The 12,839-nt window shown below is 53.2% G+C and overlaps 6 protein-coding genes across 6 annotated transcripts; 3 read left to right on the forward strand and 3 right to left on the reverse strand.

Moving 5' to 3' along the window:
• Positions 1-535: 535 nt before the first annotated feature.
• P168DRAFT_324609 (uncharacterized protein) lies at positions 536-1,288 on the forward strand (the record flags this gene model as incomplete). Its single annotated transcript, XM_024840865.1, has 2 exons — positions 536-839; positions 903-1,288. 2 exons carry the CDS (start codon positions 536-538, stop codon positions 1,286-1,288), a joined length of 690 nt encoding a protein of 229 aa, XP_024695767.1.
• A 143-nt stretch (positions 1,289-1,431) lies between these two features.
• Positions 1,432-2,037, reverse strand: P168DRAFT_89737 (uncharacterized protein). The gene has a single exon (XM_024842202.1). The coding sequence runs from the start codon at positions 1,838-1,840 to the stop codon at positions 1,493-1,495; it is 348 nt and encodes a 115-aa protein (XP_024695768.1). The 5' UTR covers positions 1,841-2,037; the 3' UTR covers positions 1,432-1,492.
• A 315-nt stretch (positions 2,038-2,352) lies between these two features.
• On the forward strand, positions 2,353-4,550 carry P168DRAFT_231487 (alkaline phosphatase family protein; the record flags this gene model as incomplete). Its single annotated transcript, XM_024833283.1, has 3 exons — positions 2,353-2,796; positions 2,871-4,131; positions 4,189-4,550. 3 exons carry the CDS (start codon positions 2,353-2,355, stop codon positions 4,548-4,550), a joined length of 2,067 nt encoding a protein of 688 aa, XP_024695769.1.
• A 385-nt stretch (positions 4,551-4,935) lies between these two features.
• On the forward strand, positions 4,936-7,446 carry P168DRAFT_279167 (BCS1 and AAA domain-containing protein; the record flags this gene model as incomplete). The annotated part of the gene is made up of 5 exons (XM_024835759.1): positions 4,936-6,709; positions 6,854-6,867; positions 7,010-7,088; positions 7,284-7,333; positions 7,405-7,446. 5 exons carry the CDS (start codon positions 4,936-4,938, stop codon positions 7,444-7,446), a joined length of 1,959 nt encoding a protein of 652 aa, XP_024695770.1.
• Positions 7,447-7,622: 176 nt separating this feature from the next.
• P168DRAFT_279168 (glycoside hydrolase family 43 protein) lies at positions 7,623-8,661 on the reverse strand (the record flags this gene model as incomplete). The annotated part of the gene is made up of 2 exons (XM_024835760.1): positions 7,623-8,291; positions 8,353-8,661. The coding sequence occupies 2 exons, from the start codon at positions 8,659-8,661 to the stop codon at positions 7,623-7,625; spliced, it is 978 nt and encodes a 325-aa protein (XP_024695771.1).
• A 2,069-nt stretch (positions 8,662-10,730) lies between these two features.
• P168DRAFT_324613 (DUF821 domain protein) lies at positions 10,731-12,463 on the reverse strand. Its single transcript, XM_024840866.1, has 2 exons — positions 11,880-12,463; positions 10,731-11,804 (listed from the first exon to the last, which is right to left on the reverse strand). Exons 1-2 carry the CDS (start codon positions 12,270-12,272, stop codon positions 10,869-10,871), a joined length of 1,329 nt encoding a protein of 442 aa, XP_024695772.1. The 5' UTR covers positions 12,273-12,463; the 3' UTR covers positions 10,731-10,868.
• Positions 12,464-12,839: the final 376 nt, after the last annotated feature.

A 12,839-nucleotide genomic window follows, 5' to 3' on the forward strand; every position in this document is an offset into this window, starting at 1 on the left:
ATTCTGAGAATCATATCCCTAAGTCTTCTCTACACCGGAATATAATGCCGAATGATAGACTGTCTACTACCTGCGCTAAGCAGATGCAATATCATGGATATGTCTTCTCTGAAACGTTTCTCTACCTTAACAATATATGAAGATACTTCGGCTACTCTGCCGTGTCATGATGTTAAGATCAAAACACTCTTATAACTAGTCAGTCTAGCATAAGTATGAGCTGTTTCAGGTAGTGGTGGATAACAGTTTCGGATTTCTTTCAGGTCAAACCATGCCAAGTCCCTTCGCGGGCATACTAGGCAGAAGGCTACTCTATACATAGGAAGGGGAAAGAAGGAAGGAAGAAGCTTCTTCTTCTGGCTATCGCGAGTTAACGGGGCAGTACACATAGGGTCGAGACGAGGCAGGAGCAAGCCTCATAAACCACTCTTTCTAGTAAATGACATTTGGAATGGATCACCAAATGATTGATATCAAATCAACTTCAAGGTTTTCAAGGAATTTTCTTACTACCATCGCATATATTAATAACAACATGCTTCAAGAACGACTGAATGACGCGGCTATTGCCCTCAACTATCACCTGACCCAAAACCAAACTCCCCATGGTATATTCGGTGGCTACGCTATTACCGTCCTAGGCAAAACCCGAGAGACCGATAATATTGACTGTCTCGCCTCCATCACCAAGCATGAATGTATCACTCTCCTGAATGGAAAGAGTGGATTCGTGGCCAAACCTCGACCTCGACAGGACTGGATCCAATTCGAGTGGTCGGAAGAATCCGGCGAACCAGGAAGCCCAATTCGTGTCAAGATCATCTGTGAGATGTTTGGAGGTGAATTGTGCCCCTCTCTGTCCTCCATCTGAAGACAGTCCGCGCTAACCTAGCTACTTCCAGGTGCCAAATACAACATGAGCGGCGTACAACCCATTTCCCGTTCAGTCGAAGGGCGATATTTCAGGAAAGGCCCCTGCTGCCTCCTTGATCCGTTTCTCATCTTCAAAGGCAAAGTCTGCGTCGCAGCATCTCGGTCGAAATCCCGCGATTTCGAAGATATCCAATGGTTGGCTGATCGGTATGGCCCAGTTATTCGGGAACGATGGAGGGAGATCAAACCGCGGTATATTGGTTTTGCGATGAGAAGACACCCCGAGCTTGAACATCTGTTTGGTCAGTTGCAGGTGGATATTAGCGAGGCTAAAGCATTTGTCCATGGTGTTCCAACCCCTTCGGCTGTTACAGAACCGGCGGTTGGGGAGGCTCATGAGGGATTACTGGGATAGGAATTACACTCACTCTCATTGTTTGGGTATATTATACGTGTATTATTATGACACTGGTTTATCATGAGGTAAAGAGGAAATGGTGATCTTCTTAGTATAAATGACCGAGGCCTGGAGTGTCATGTCTTCTACGAGTTGAGCCCCTGTGACCATCGAAACGTAGCAAAAGCAAGTAAACAAACAAGAAGACGCGCTCTCTTATACTTACATGCGGAATTCGAGGTTCTTTGGGTACATAATCCTACCCATTAGTTGAATCTCAAAGTCCCAATTACGAATGCCACGCTCGATAGCGAACGTAGCAGCACGAACGGCGGATTCGCGGGTTGGCTCGTAGGCGTCCACCTCAAGGATCATGTCGCCATCTTCAGCCTTGATGGACGCCTTTGAGTCGAAGACCTCGTATAGGCGGGTGCGAATTCGTGCCAGAATTTGAAATAGCAGCTCGAGCGATGGGAAGTTTTGGTCTGGGACAGCAAAGACCAAGTAAAATGTATACTGTGGGGTGTTGGGGATGCATAACTCATCCCCTTGGGGGATGGCAGCTGCCATGGTCTGTGTATCGATCTGGATTGTTTGGTAGGTGAGAGATGGGATATGTACTTAACCAGTTATTTCATAGAACGCTCGATGCTCGATTGGGCTTGGTGGGTTTGGGCCTCTGAGTAGTATTTATAGTAGCCATTTTGACAGGATGACTCTGCCTGGATTCTAATTGTGCAGACAAAGAGTGAAAGCATAGAACAAAACTATTGTCCGGTATAATTCTGCATTGTCAGGCATGGATGTTCTAGAAAGTTTTGTAGAGGACGAGATGTCAACAAACGAAGATCCACGATCCCAGTCTGGAGGAGAAAGATGAGGGCGGAGAGAGACTAAGCCCAAACAGGTCAAGGAAAATGATCGCCGCTTCTCCTCTTTCTTCTTTCTTTCCCTCTCTCTCTCCTTCAATACCTCAACTTCACCGTCTCTTTCATCTTTCGCTCCTCGTCCATTCTTTGTTGTTTTCTCGTTCTTCTGTCGTTTAGCGTTTGATTAGTCCGACCTCATGCATTCGTCCGCCCATGCCTTCCCGACGTGACTTAGCCAACCCCTCCCTCCTTTCTCCCAGCGGCTACGATGACGATGCCGACTCCTTGCGGTCTCCGTCGGAGCAGGATTCTGACTCCGAAGATGACGAGTTTATTCGTGCCTCTCGTACAACAATAGAGCTCTCCCGACATGATCAGACCGTGTTGGAGGAGGAGGAAGAAACGGAGAATCTCTTGACTCGGAGCGGGCCCACACACGGGCTTCGTCGCATCTTTAGCCCCAGCCACAGTACCGTTCGGATTGGTAAAACAAACAAAAGACGATCGCGGAGGAGAGCGCGACATGGAGATGGCAGACGGCGCCGAGGGGAGTTGATGTTCGAGATGGAGGAAGGGCACCGGGATGACGAGAGTTCGTTGCTGAGCTCCGAGTCGGACCTGGACGAGGACAGTCAGGAGAAGTACCCTCCTATTCAGGTATGATCGTAGCTGTCGCTCTTTTCGCGAGGATCAAGGTCCGAGACTAATCTTTTGACGATTCGTCGGTGTAGGAATCCCGACGTGTGACATGGTGGAAATTGAGTCTGGTCTTTTCGGCCATCTTTGTTCTCTTCCTCATCTTCCTTCTGGGAGCGTACAAGGCATCCATCGGATTCCGCGCGTCCCAAACCAAACCGCTCCGATCGAATGGCACTGCACTCTTCGCTCCGACAACCATATACATATCTCTTGACGGATTCCGGGCCGACTTTCTCAATCGCGGCCTGACCCCCTTCCTCAACTCATTTGTCGCAGGCGGCGTGTCGCCACCATATATGCTCCCCAGCTTCCCCAGCGTCACTTTTCCCAACCACTTCACCCTGATGACCGGACTGTATCCAGAAAGCCATGGAGTGGTATCAAATACGTTTTGGGATCCAGCCTTGAAGGAGGAGTTCTACTACACCCACCAAGAAATCAGCATGCAGGCGAAATGGTGGAACGCAGAACCCCTGTGGATGAGAGCCGAAAACTATGGGATGAAGTCGGCTGTCCACATGTGGCCCGGCTCAGAAGCGCACATTGGTGGCGTGGATCCAACCTATCTGGATGAATATAATGGCTCCGAAGCGCTGTCCAAGAAGGTGGACCGTCTCTTAGGTTTCCTTGATATGCCGGGGCTGGAAACTGAGGATCAAACGCCCGCGCGCCCGCAGCTCCTTGCGGCTTACGTCCCTAATGTCGACGCGGATGGGCACAAGTACGGGCCTAATAGCACAGAGATCCGTGGGACAATTGCACAGGTGGATGAGATGCTGGGGAGCCTGTTTCACGGCCTGGAGGCTCGGAACCTCACCGAGATCGTCAATGTCGTGATCGTCTCGGACCATGGGATGGCGACGACTGCGACGGAGCGCTTGGTCCAGCTCGACGATTTCATCGACCTCAACCTCGTCGACCATATTGACGGGTGGCCGTTGCGCGGTATCCGGCCCAAACAACCAGAACACCTTGAGACCTTGCAGAGGCAGCTGGATAGTTTGAGGGAAAACTACTCCCACGCGGTGGAGATCTACACCCGCGAGGCCATGCCCGAACGTTACCATTTCCAAAACAACGACCGCATCGCACCATTGTGGGTCATCCCCAAGGCTGGCTGGGTGGTGGTCGAACGATCCGATTTCGACGCCGCGCGAGCCTTGCAGGATGGGGAGGAGTATCACCCCCGCGGGGTGCATGGTTACGATCACGAGCATCCGCTCATGCGCGCGATTTTTGTCGCGCGAGGCCCAGCGTTTCCCCATACCCCCAATAGCCGGGTGGAACCATTTCGTAGGTCCCCTCGTTTCTGGTAGATCTTCTAGACGTCAGTTATGCTAACTCGGACAGAAAATGTCAACGTGTACAACATCATATGTGACTCCTTGGGGCTTCCACCCCAGCCGAACAACGGAACTCTGCGCCTTCCGCTCAAACCAATTGGCCTGCACTCCGATGCGGGCGCTCCAGGGGTGGAGGATCCATCGGACCCTCCCGCTACCAGCACCTTTGTTGCGGCTGCGCCTACTCACGCGGCTCCCGCAGACTCCAAGCCTACATCACCAGCAGAAGCACCTGCACGTCCGAACCCCGACCCCGGGACTGAGGACGACGAGAGACCAACGTGGTGGGGAACGCTCTGGGGCAAAGTGGGGGAGGTGAAGGACTGGGCGACTGATGTCGTCGATACGGTGAAGGATAATTTCTTTTGAGATGTATGGTGGGCCCGTATTTTTTCGGTCAACAAGATCTCCATTGCTATTTAGATACCCTATATTAATATTATAATCAACAGCACCCGGACCCCTTGGAGCGGGATCTAGATCTGGATCGATCTGCACTAGGCTGCAGTCAGCCCCAAGTGACGATCTGCTGATGCTTTCATGGTCGGTTGGAGCCTTGTCACGCCTTTATGCGGCGTTTGTTTAGGCTGCGATGGTAACCCAAGCAAGCCACCAACAAGGATGACGTCGTGAGGCTCTGCTCGTGTGTTCTTTATCTCGATAATCTATATATATCTTCTCATTCCTTTCCCTTTCTTGGGAAAAATGCTTTGTTCCTCCCACCACACCTACCTGGATAAAACACCCTCCCATCATGAATCGCACTGTCACCCCCACCGACTCCGTCTTTCCCTCCGATGCCGCCCTCCTCGATGCGTTCATTCCTGGCTATTCTATGGTCTCGGGCCTCTTGAGGACATACCTGCAAGTGGATCTCTCCGCTTATCTGCCATTTCTCGCCCTCTCAGCCGTCGTAGTTTTCTCGGCCAACTACCTGGTCATGCGGTTCTGGTACCTCCTCGAAGAATACTGCGTATCGACGGCGGAGATCCGGATGGACGACGAAATCTCTAAGCACGTTTTGTTCTGGGTCGCGCAGCAGCCGCTCACCAAGAAAATGCACCACTTCATCGCCGCCACGCGCATATCGCCCGGCATGTACTTTTTCGACGACATGGATGGCGAGCGCGACGGCGAAGACGCCTGGAATGAGCAGGACGAGATGGACGAGAACGGCAACGTGCTGGACGATTTCGATGAGTACTGGGCCAGGACGAAGACGCGCGACCGGTTCAAACGACTGCGGTTCACGCCCGCCGCGGGCCGCCATTACTTCTGGTTCCGTGGACACCTGCTCTGGTTCAACCGTGTGCGCGAAGACAATAACCCAAACGCCGGCTTCTTCATGCTCAACCCCGAGCGCCTCTACATCTCGTGCTTCGGCCGCAACCCAGCCGTCCTCAAGGAACTACTGGCCGAAGCCCAGCACGCCTACGTCGGTCGCGACAGCAAAAACACCGTCATCTACCGCGCCCAGCGCGACCGCTCCCTCACCGTCGACTGGGTCCGCTGCATGGCCCGCGCCCCGCGCCCGCTCTCCACCGTTGTCCTCGACGCCGCCCAAAAACAGGCCTTCGTCAACGACATCAAGGAGTACCTCCACCCGCGCACCCGCCGCTGGTACTCCAACCGCGGCATCCCCTACCGCCGCGGCTACCTGCTGCACGGGCCCCCCGGTACCGGAAAGACCAGCCTTAGCTTCGCCGCCGCAGGTCTCCTCGGCCTCGAAATGTACCTACTCAACCTCAGCTCCAAGACCCTCACCGAGGACGACCTAATGGGTCTCTTCCACGGACTCCCCCGTCGCTGCATCGTCCTCCTCGAAGACGTCGACTGCGCCGGTATCACCCACCAACGCGATTCCGACAGCAGCTCCCCCGCAAAAGATGCCCCCGACGCCGCCTCATCGGACCTCGCAACTGTCACCGATACTCCGGCCGCCGCCGCCGCCTCCGCCGCCGCCAAAGACGCCAGCGACTCCAAAGACCAAAAGGGCGTCTCCCTCTCGGGCCTCCTCAACGTCATCGACGGCGTCGCCGCCTCCGAGGGCCGCATCCTCATCATGACTACCAACCACATCGACAAACTCGACTCCGCGCTCCTCCGCCCCGGCCGTGTCGACATGTCTATCGCATTCGGCTACTCCGCTGCTGCTGACATCCGCGACCTCTTCGAGTCTATGTACACCGCGCGCGAGGAAGATTTCCACTCTGCGGCTCTTAAGTCAAAGAACTTGGCTGGAAAGACTCTTCCTACCACCTCTTCCACCCCCAACACCACCACCACCACCACCAATATCGACAAGATAAAGAAAACAGACCCCCTCAGCCGCTTCTCACCAACCGAAATCCGCTCCCTAGCAGCCAAATTCGCAGACGCAGTCCCCGCAGGCGAAATCTCCGCCGCTGAGATCCAGGGCCACTTGCTGAACTATAAGACTGCGCCGGACGTAGCCGTCGCTGAAGCAGCAGAGTGGGTGCGCGGTATCAAGGCTGGTCGGAGAGCTCAGACGACTTCCTCGTCGGGGGGTGTGTCTGCCTGAGGCTCAGGCTCGTCAATTGCTTCTTTGTCTATCTGTGATGATGAGGCCAGGAGCCTGAGGCTCTCATACGTGCGTATTTGCCTATATGTGGTGTGTTATTTACGTACGCACGTGCGTGCGTATACTACAGGTGTATGTAGGTCTGTACGTACCTCGGCTTGTCTCGGCTCTTGAGGAGAAGATGACGAGGATGGAGTGGCTTTCTTGCATTTCTTGCATTTTCTTTTCTTTTGATATTCTTTTATTTTCTGCATACATACATACGTGGATGCATACATGCATGCAGACATACGCACACACGTGGTCCCTGAAAGACGGTGATGACGACGCTGACGATGACGCACTTACGCACTTACTCACTTTCGGTAGATATTTCCTTTGGTAGATAATCTCCCCTATTGGGCTTGTTTCGGTTAATACTAATTACGTTTGATATATTGCGCTGTGCTGCGTTGCGTTGCGTTGCGTGTATTATCTCGGGTTTGGTCCTGGTTCTGGACTGTGTGATTGCTGTGGTGATAGATGTGTATTGGATTATAGTGTTCTATACTGGATACTAGTATTTGCGAATTCGGCATGGATGTATAGATTATTTGCCCGTAGAGTTCAAGTAAGTTATAGTATAAGAAAGTATCTGGGTAGGTGGTAGAATAGGACCGTTTGATGGAAGATCGAAAATAGACATGTCTGCCTGAACGACTCGCCCTCCCTGTCCTCCCATGAGGGAAAAAAATGCATGAAGAACTGATTAACACGAGAAAGGAAAAGAAAAGACAAACAGACGCCTTTCCGCCGAACTCCCTCCGAAACTCCACCCGATGGTACTTGCCTTGACTGTTAGACAGTCGGGCTCCAGAACAGACTAGATAGAGATAGATAGATGTGCGCATTCATTCACTCTACAAGAGAACCACCTTCCCCTCCGACAGGCTCACTTGCGCCACGTACGTGCACCGCTTGTTGTCCGCACAGAACCCGTGGAACAGCATGCGATCGCCGCAGGGGCAGACGGTACCGCCGCCGGGGGAAATCAATCCCCAGTCGCCGGTCTTGAGCAGGCGCTCATTGGTTTTGACGTAGGGGCCCGTGAGGGACTTGGAGGTGGCGTAGCGGACGTCGTAGTTGGGGTCCGTGAAGCAGTGGGTGGAGTAGAAGAGGTAGTAGGTGCCGTCTTTGAAGATGATGTTGGGGGCTTCGACGAGGGGCCCGTCGTTGTCGTCGCGGTCGAGGATCTCCACGGGTCCGCCGATGACCGTGATTCCGTCTTCGGCTACCCGCTGCAGCATGATTGGCGTTGGCTTCTTCGGCTCTATCCCGTTGTTGCAGTCGCCGCCGTTGCCGATGCTATTCCCGTCGACCTTGTACACCACGTACCGGCTGCCGTCTACGTCCTGGAACCCGGCGGGGTCGATGGAGCCGCCTTGGTCCAGGGGGCAGGAGAGAGGCGTCTCTGTTGGGATGTAGGGGCCTGCTGGGTCGGTGCCGACTGAGACGGCGCTGCCGACGCAGTGGTGGTCGAGCAGTGCCTTGGCTTCTCCCGAGTAGTATAGGACGTATTTGCCGTCGTTCTGGGGTGCTCTGTTAGTGGGTCTTGCTTTTATTATATAGATATGCTACGTTAGGACGTACCCGTCGAATCACGTCCGGCGCCCAGTGGTCTTTCTCTGTCTCCCAAGGTGCCACGTTAGGCAAGGCATCGGTGTCAAGGACCGTCCATGTCGCGAAGTCCTCGGACCTTGCAACCTGAACCTTCTTGTCTTTGCTGTTGGTACCGAAGGCGTACCAGGTCCCTTCTGGCGTCTCGACAAAGCTGGGGTCGGGAAAGTCCGCGTCAATGACCAGCCGAGCGCCCTCAGCAGCCTTGAGGGGAGACGCAATGGCACTCGGGGCCAGGAGGAATAGCCCCGACGTCAGCGTAGCTATCGCAGGGGACCACATCATGCGCGGAAGGCGTCAACAGGATAAAGTATAGTGATCGACAGGGAGAAAAATGCTAGCAAGGTTTAGATGGTTGGGAGGCACGCAGATCGGGGCTTGGAATGAGAGAATGGAATTCTTGAGGAGCCATATCCGTTCCTCTGAGAAGCATGCCATTTATTTATACTGACAGCCTTCGAACGACCAAGTCCAGCATTCTTTTGGCCGCATTGGGTTGATATGCGGTGGGCGGCTGAACTCATCCATCACCTGATTGTCACACAGGTCACAATAGGGACTGCATCTACCGGTCTGGATAATTTGCAGAGAAGGCATCGGCAGGCCATTGGACTGGCAACCAGCCTGTGGGGGCTCAACACTCTGGTAGGCTTCATCTGCGCGTAAAGTGGCGGAGTTTGGACGTTTTGAGTAGGATGACTGGGTCATCATGCGCGAACGCCAGGCGGACCACTTATTGGGTATCAGTGGGCATTCTTGGGACTGCACTCGGAGAATTCGAAATTGATACATGTGGTTCACAATGGGGAAAGGCCGACAAAGCAGACGCGAAATTCGAGCAGCCGGGTCCGAATGCGGCGAATGCGTTCATACCGGCCAAACAAAACGGGTCTCTTCCAAGCAATTGTAAATTACCGCCCCGCAACAGGATCTACAAGGCATGGATCAACGGATAACATCCGCTATCCCTTAATTGACTTGACCTTGTCTGGTCAATGTTAAAGATTGGCATCTGAGACAAGCGGTGGGTCGTACTGCCAAGGGGGCTGCGGGTGCGCTGACAGGATAGTTGCGTCGCGATTATTCCCTGGGCCCGAGGACAACCGCTGCCTGAGAAAGACCTCGGGCGGAATGACATATTGGCGATTGCATACACCTCTCCAATGTAACTATGTTGTTTGATCGCCACAACAGATAATATTATTCGGCGTGTTAGGTGTCATTGTTCAGGCACGTCAGATTGTCGGGACGGCTGCAAAGATGAGAAGTATGCTATGACGTCGTCCGAGGCTTTCGGGGGCCGAATAGATTGATCAGAAAACCAGCCCCAGTCAATACTGATCTAACCATCCCGTCCTGACGACCTTGATCTTCGCTGTACTATAGTTAGTAGTCATCCACCACCCCAGCACACCTATCACCGCCCCTGCTACTAGGATCAGCGGGAAGCAATCTACCGGAAAAGATGAGCCTAAATCCATTAGGAAAAGGAGGAACCATGGTTCTTCTGCCCGCTGGCACAACATCCGATGTGCATAGAGTCATCTGGCAACGTCACACAGTGTATCCGTACCCAAGATCGATGGTCCGTCATTGGTCCTAGCCATGCAGTCCCAACCACAACAACGAGCAAACATGACGAGCAACCGGTTCGTCATCAGCAACGACCGTCGAAATCCAAACCACGAATGCAACGGCGCGCGATGCATGGCACCGAAAACCCCCCGAACTCTGGACAGCTAGTAGGTTCCTATCCGCCGATTTCCAGGTACCAGGAACGCAAATCCCGGGGCTCGCAGCCCCGATCCGAAAGAGTTCAATAATTAGTCAATCGCTAGAACTCTAACTATCTCGCGAAGATGTCGGGATTTGAGAGGCCCACCCACCGGCCCCCGGCCCCTGGCTTCAAGCCGTGGGGCGGCATTGTCGATCTGCGCATTTCCTCCCCGACCAAACCGGTGTGACGAAGAACGGGCGCACAGTCAGCAGCAGGCTCAGAGTATAGGGTGAGCAGAGCAATCAATATCTTGTACGCCAACAGTCGTCTGACTCTCTTCTTCCCCCATGTTGTAATCTCATGCTCAGTTCCGGGTACAGTCGGGTGCAGACAATGTGGTTGCGGTTAGGCAAGGTTTCAATGTTGTCAGGCTCACATGCGCGAAATATCAGCGGCAAGGGGAGAGTCACCGGTGAAACTGCGGGGTATAGCATAGGAGTGCAACGAAGAGAAGTGGGGGAAATGACGAAAGATGAAAGATGAAAGATGACGCTGAGTGGATGTCTGGGTCTTTTCCGGGTTGGGAATTCAGGCGGCCTGAGGCCATAAGGTCATCTCATCGATCATCAAGAATATTCATAGTGTCATAGTCATCATAGTGGTTCATATATACATATAGAAAATAAACATCAAGCGTTTCCCCAAACTCCCTTCATATACACGGTTATCAAACCTAGGATTCTCTTGAGAAAAATGTTAGAAAAGAAGGGAACTAATGCCCCGACAAAATCCAACTCTCAAACGGAGTCCCACGCATCTGCCTCTTCCCATCCTTATCGGCATGATACAGCACAGGCTCAAACTCACAAGCCGACGCATACCGTCTCACCAAATACCTCCAGTAGCACGACTCCGCCGCAGGCGTCAGATATCGATCGCGGAAGGTCCGCACGGTGTTATTAGCAATGCGCTCCGCAGCCTCGGGATTATCAATCAGGAACTCCAGTTTGGTGTGCAGATCAGAAAAGTCCCGCTCGACCTCGACGAAGTTCGCGTCTGGTCCGGACGCAATCAGAGCCGCGTGGTGGGCTTCGCGCCAGACCAGCTTGTGCGAGACTACCACGGACCGGCAGTTGAGGAGGTACTTGCCTCTTCCTGAGAAACTGCGTCCTTCAGTGTGTGCTAGAAACATGTAGCGACAGTGCTCCTCCATGGGTAGCAGGTTGAATCGGACGTCGTTCTCCTCGTCCCAGTCGATGACCCTGACGCTCCCCCAGCTCTGCCCCTGCACGGCCTTGAGCAGCTTCCCCCGGATCTCGTGGTTTGTGTTCACGCTTCCGCGCCAGAGGAGCTGTTTCCTTTTGTCTTGGAAAGACATTCCCGGGGTTACGCTGCCATCTGGCGCGACCTCCCCGTCGTCGACGGCCGCGATCCGACGTCGGATCTCCTTGTACGGGCCGACCTTGACTTCCGGCCAGGACCAGTACCCAAAGTCCGGCATCAGCCACACAGTGCTGTCTTCGTCGCGCTTGGAGTAGGACCACACCGGTCCTTTACCGTTGCTGAAGTCGTCCGAGGACAACACAAACTCAACATTGGGGATATTGTGTCGATCCGGGACGGCCTGCAGCGCGCGGTTGAGCGAGCTCAGAGTCGACTTGGCTCGAGTCTGCGTATAGGTCATATCCGCATAGTCGACAACATACAACTAGTTCCAAAGCGCCCTATTAGAACATCGCATACCATCTATAGATAAGACAAGACAACAAGAAGAAAAACTCACCTCCCCATTATAAATCAACGCCCTAAACATCCCATCCTCCATGACCAACTCATCCAGCTCCTCATACTTCACCAAATTAGCCTTCCTCCCCTCAACAGACTTATCGGCCTCCACAAACAGCTTCGGGAAAGCCGCCAGACACTGCTCTTCCGAAAGCCCATGGTTATTCGCGTCCCGCCCCGCGACAAACTCCCACTTCTCGGTGCCATTTGCGCAGCGGCCGAACGACCCGTCCTTAGGAGGAGGTATCATCGACGACTTTAGTGCATATTTGGTGACGTCGTTGGAGAATCGGCCCTCGAAGACGAGGAATGTGATTATGGCTAATGAAACGAGCGCGCCTGTGCCTAGGAAGCGGGCCCAGGTGCTTGGTTGGGGTTGTTGCCAGCGCATGGCGGGGTTCTTTTTCCTTCTTATTGAAGGATTATTTTTATGGAAGATATTGATCAGGTTGATTCGTTAATGCTAGGGAGAGCATGTATATGAGCGTGCGGTGCGGCCGTGTTTGGATTACGGCAGTTGGTGCGGCGCAATGGCCATCGCGTTTCCAGAAAAGCTTTTTCTGGAGGGAAATAAAAGTTCAGATAGCAAAAAAGTGTAAGATACTTTGATCAAAGCAGAGAAAAATAAGAAGGCTGAAGGTAATCCATTTGATTCGGGTTGTTCTCAAGTCAGACAATATCGCTGTGGTTTCCATGGCAACGTCTCAGCCCAGTATCACCATTGGTTCATCTTTTGGCAGTTGATCGATCCACGATAATCCTAGAGCTAAGAATAGTAGCGTCTTGTCATAGGTAATAATAAGTGGTGCTACATTTTTCTTATATAAGTCCACCCTTCCGCCGAAATGAAGAGAGGCCAACGATCAGCGCCGCTGGGGGCCCTGGCGACGCAGGAGGCCATCTATAGGTCGGGAAACTACTTCTCAAATATGTACATGGAGATCGCAAGTGCTGGAAA

Source organism: Aspergillus campestris (assembly GCF_002847485.1).
Source record: "Aspergillus campestris IBT 28561 chromosome Unknown P168scaffold_2, whole genome shotgun sequence".
Taxonomy (NCBI): domain Eukaryota; kingdom Fungi; phylum Ascomycota; class Eurotiomycetes; order Eurotiales; family Aspergillaceae; genus Aspergillus; species Aspergillus campestris.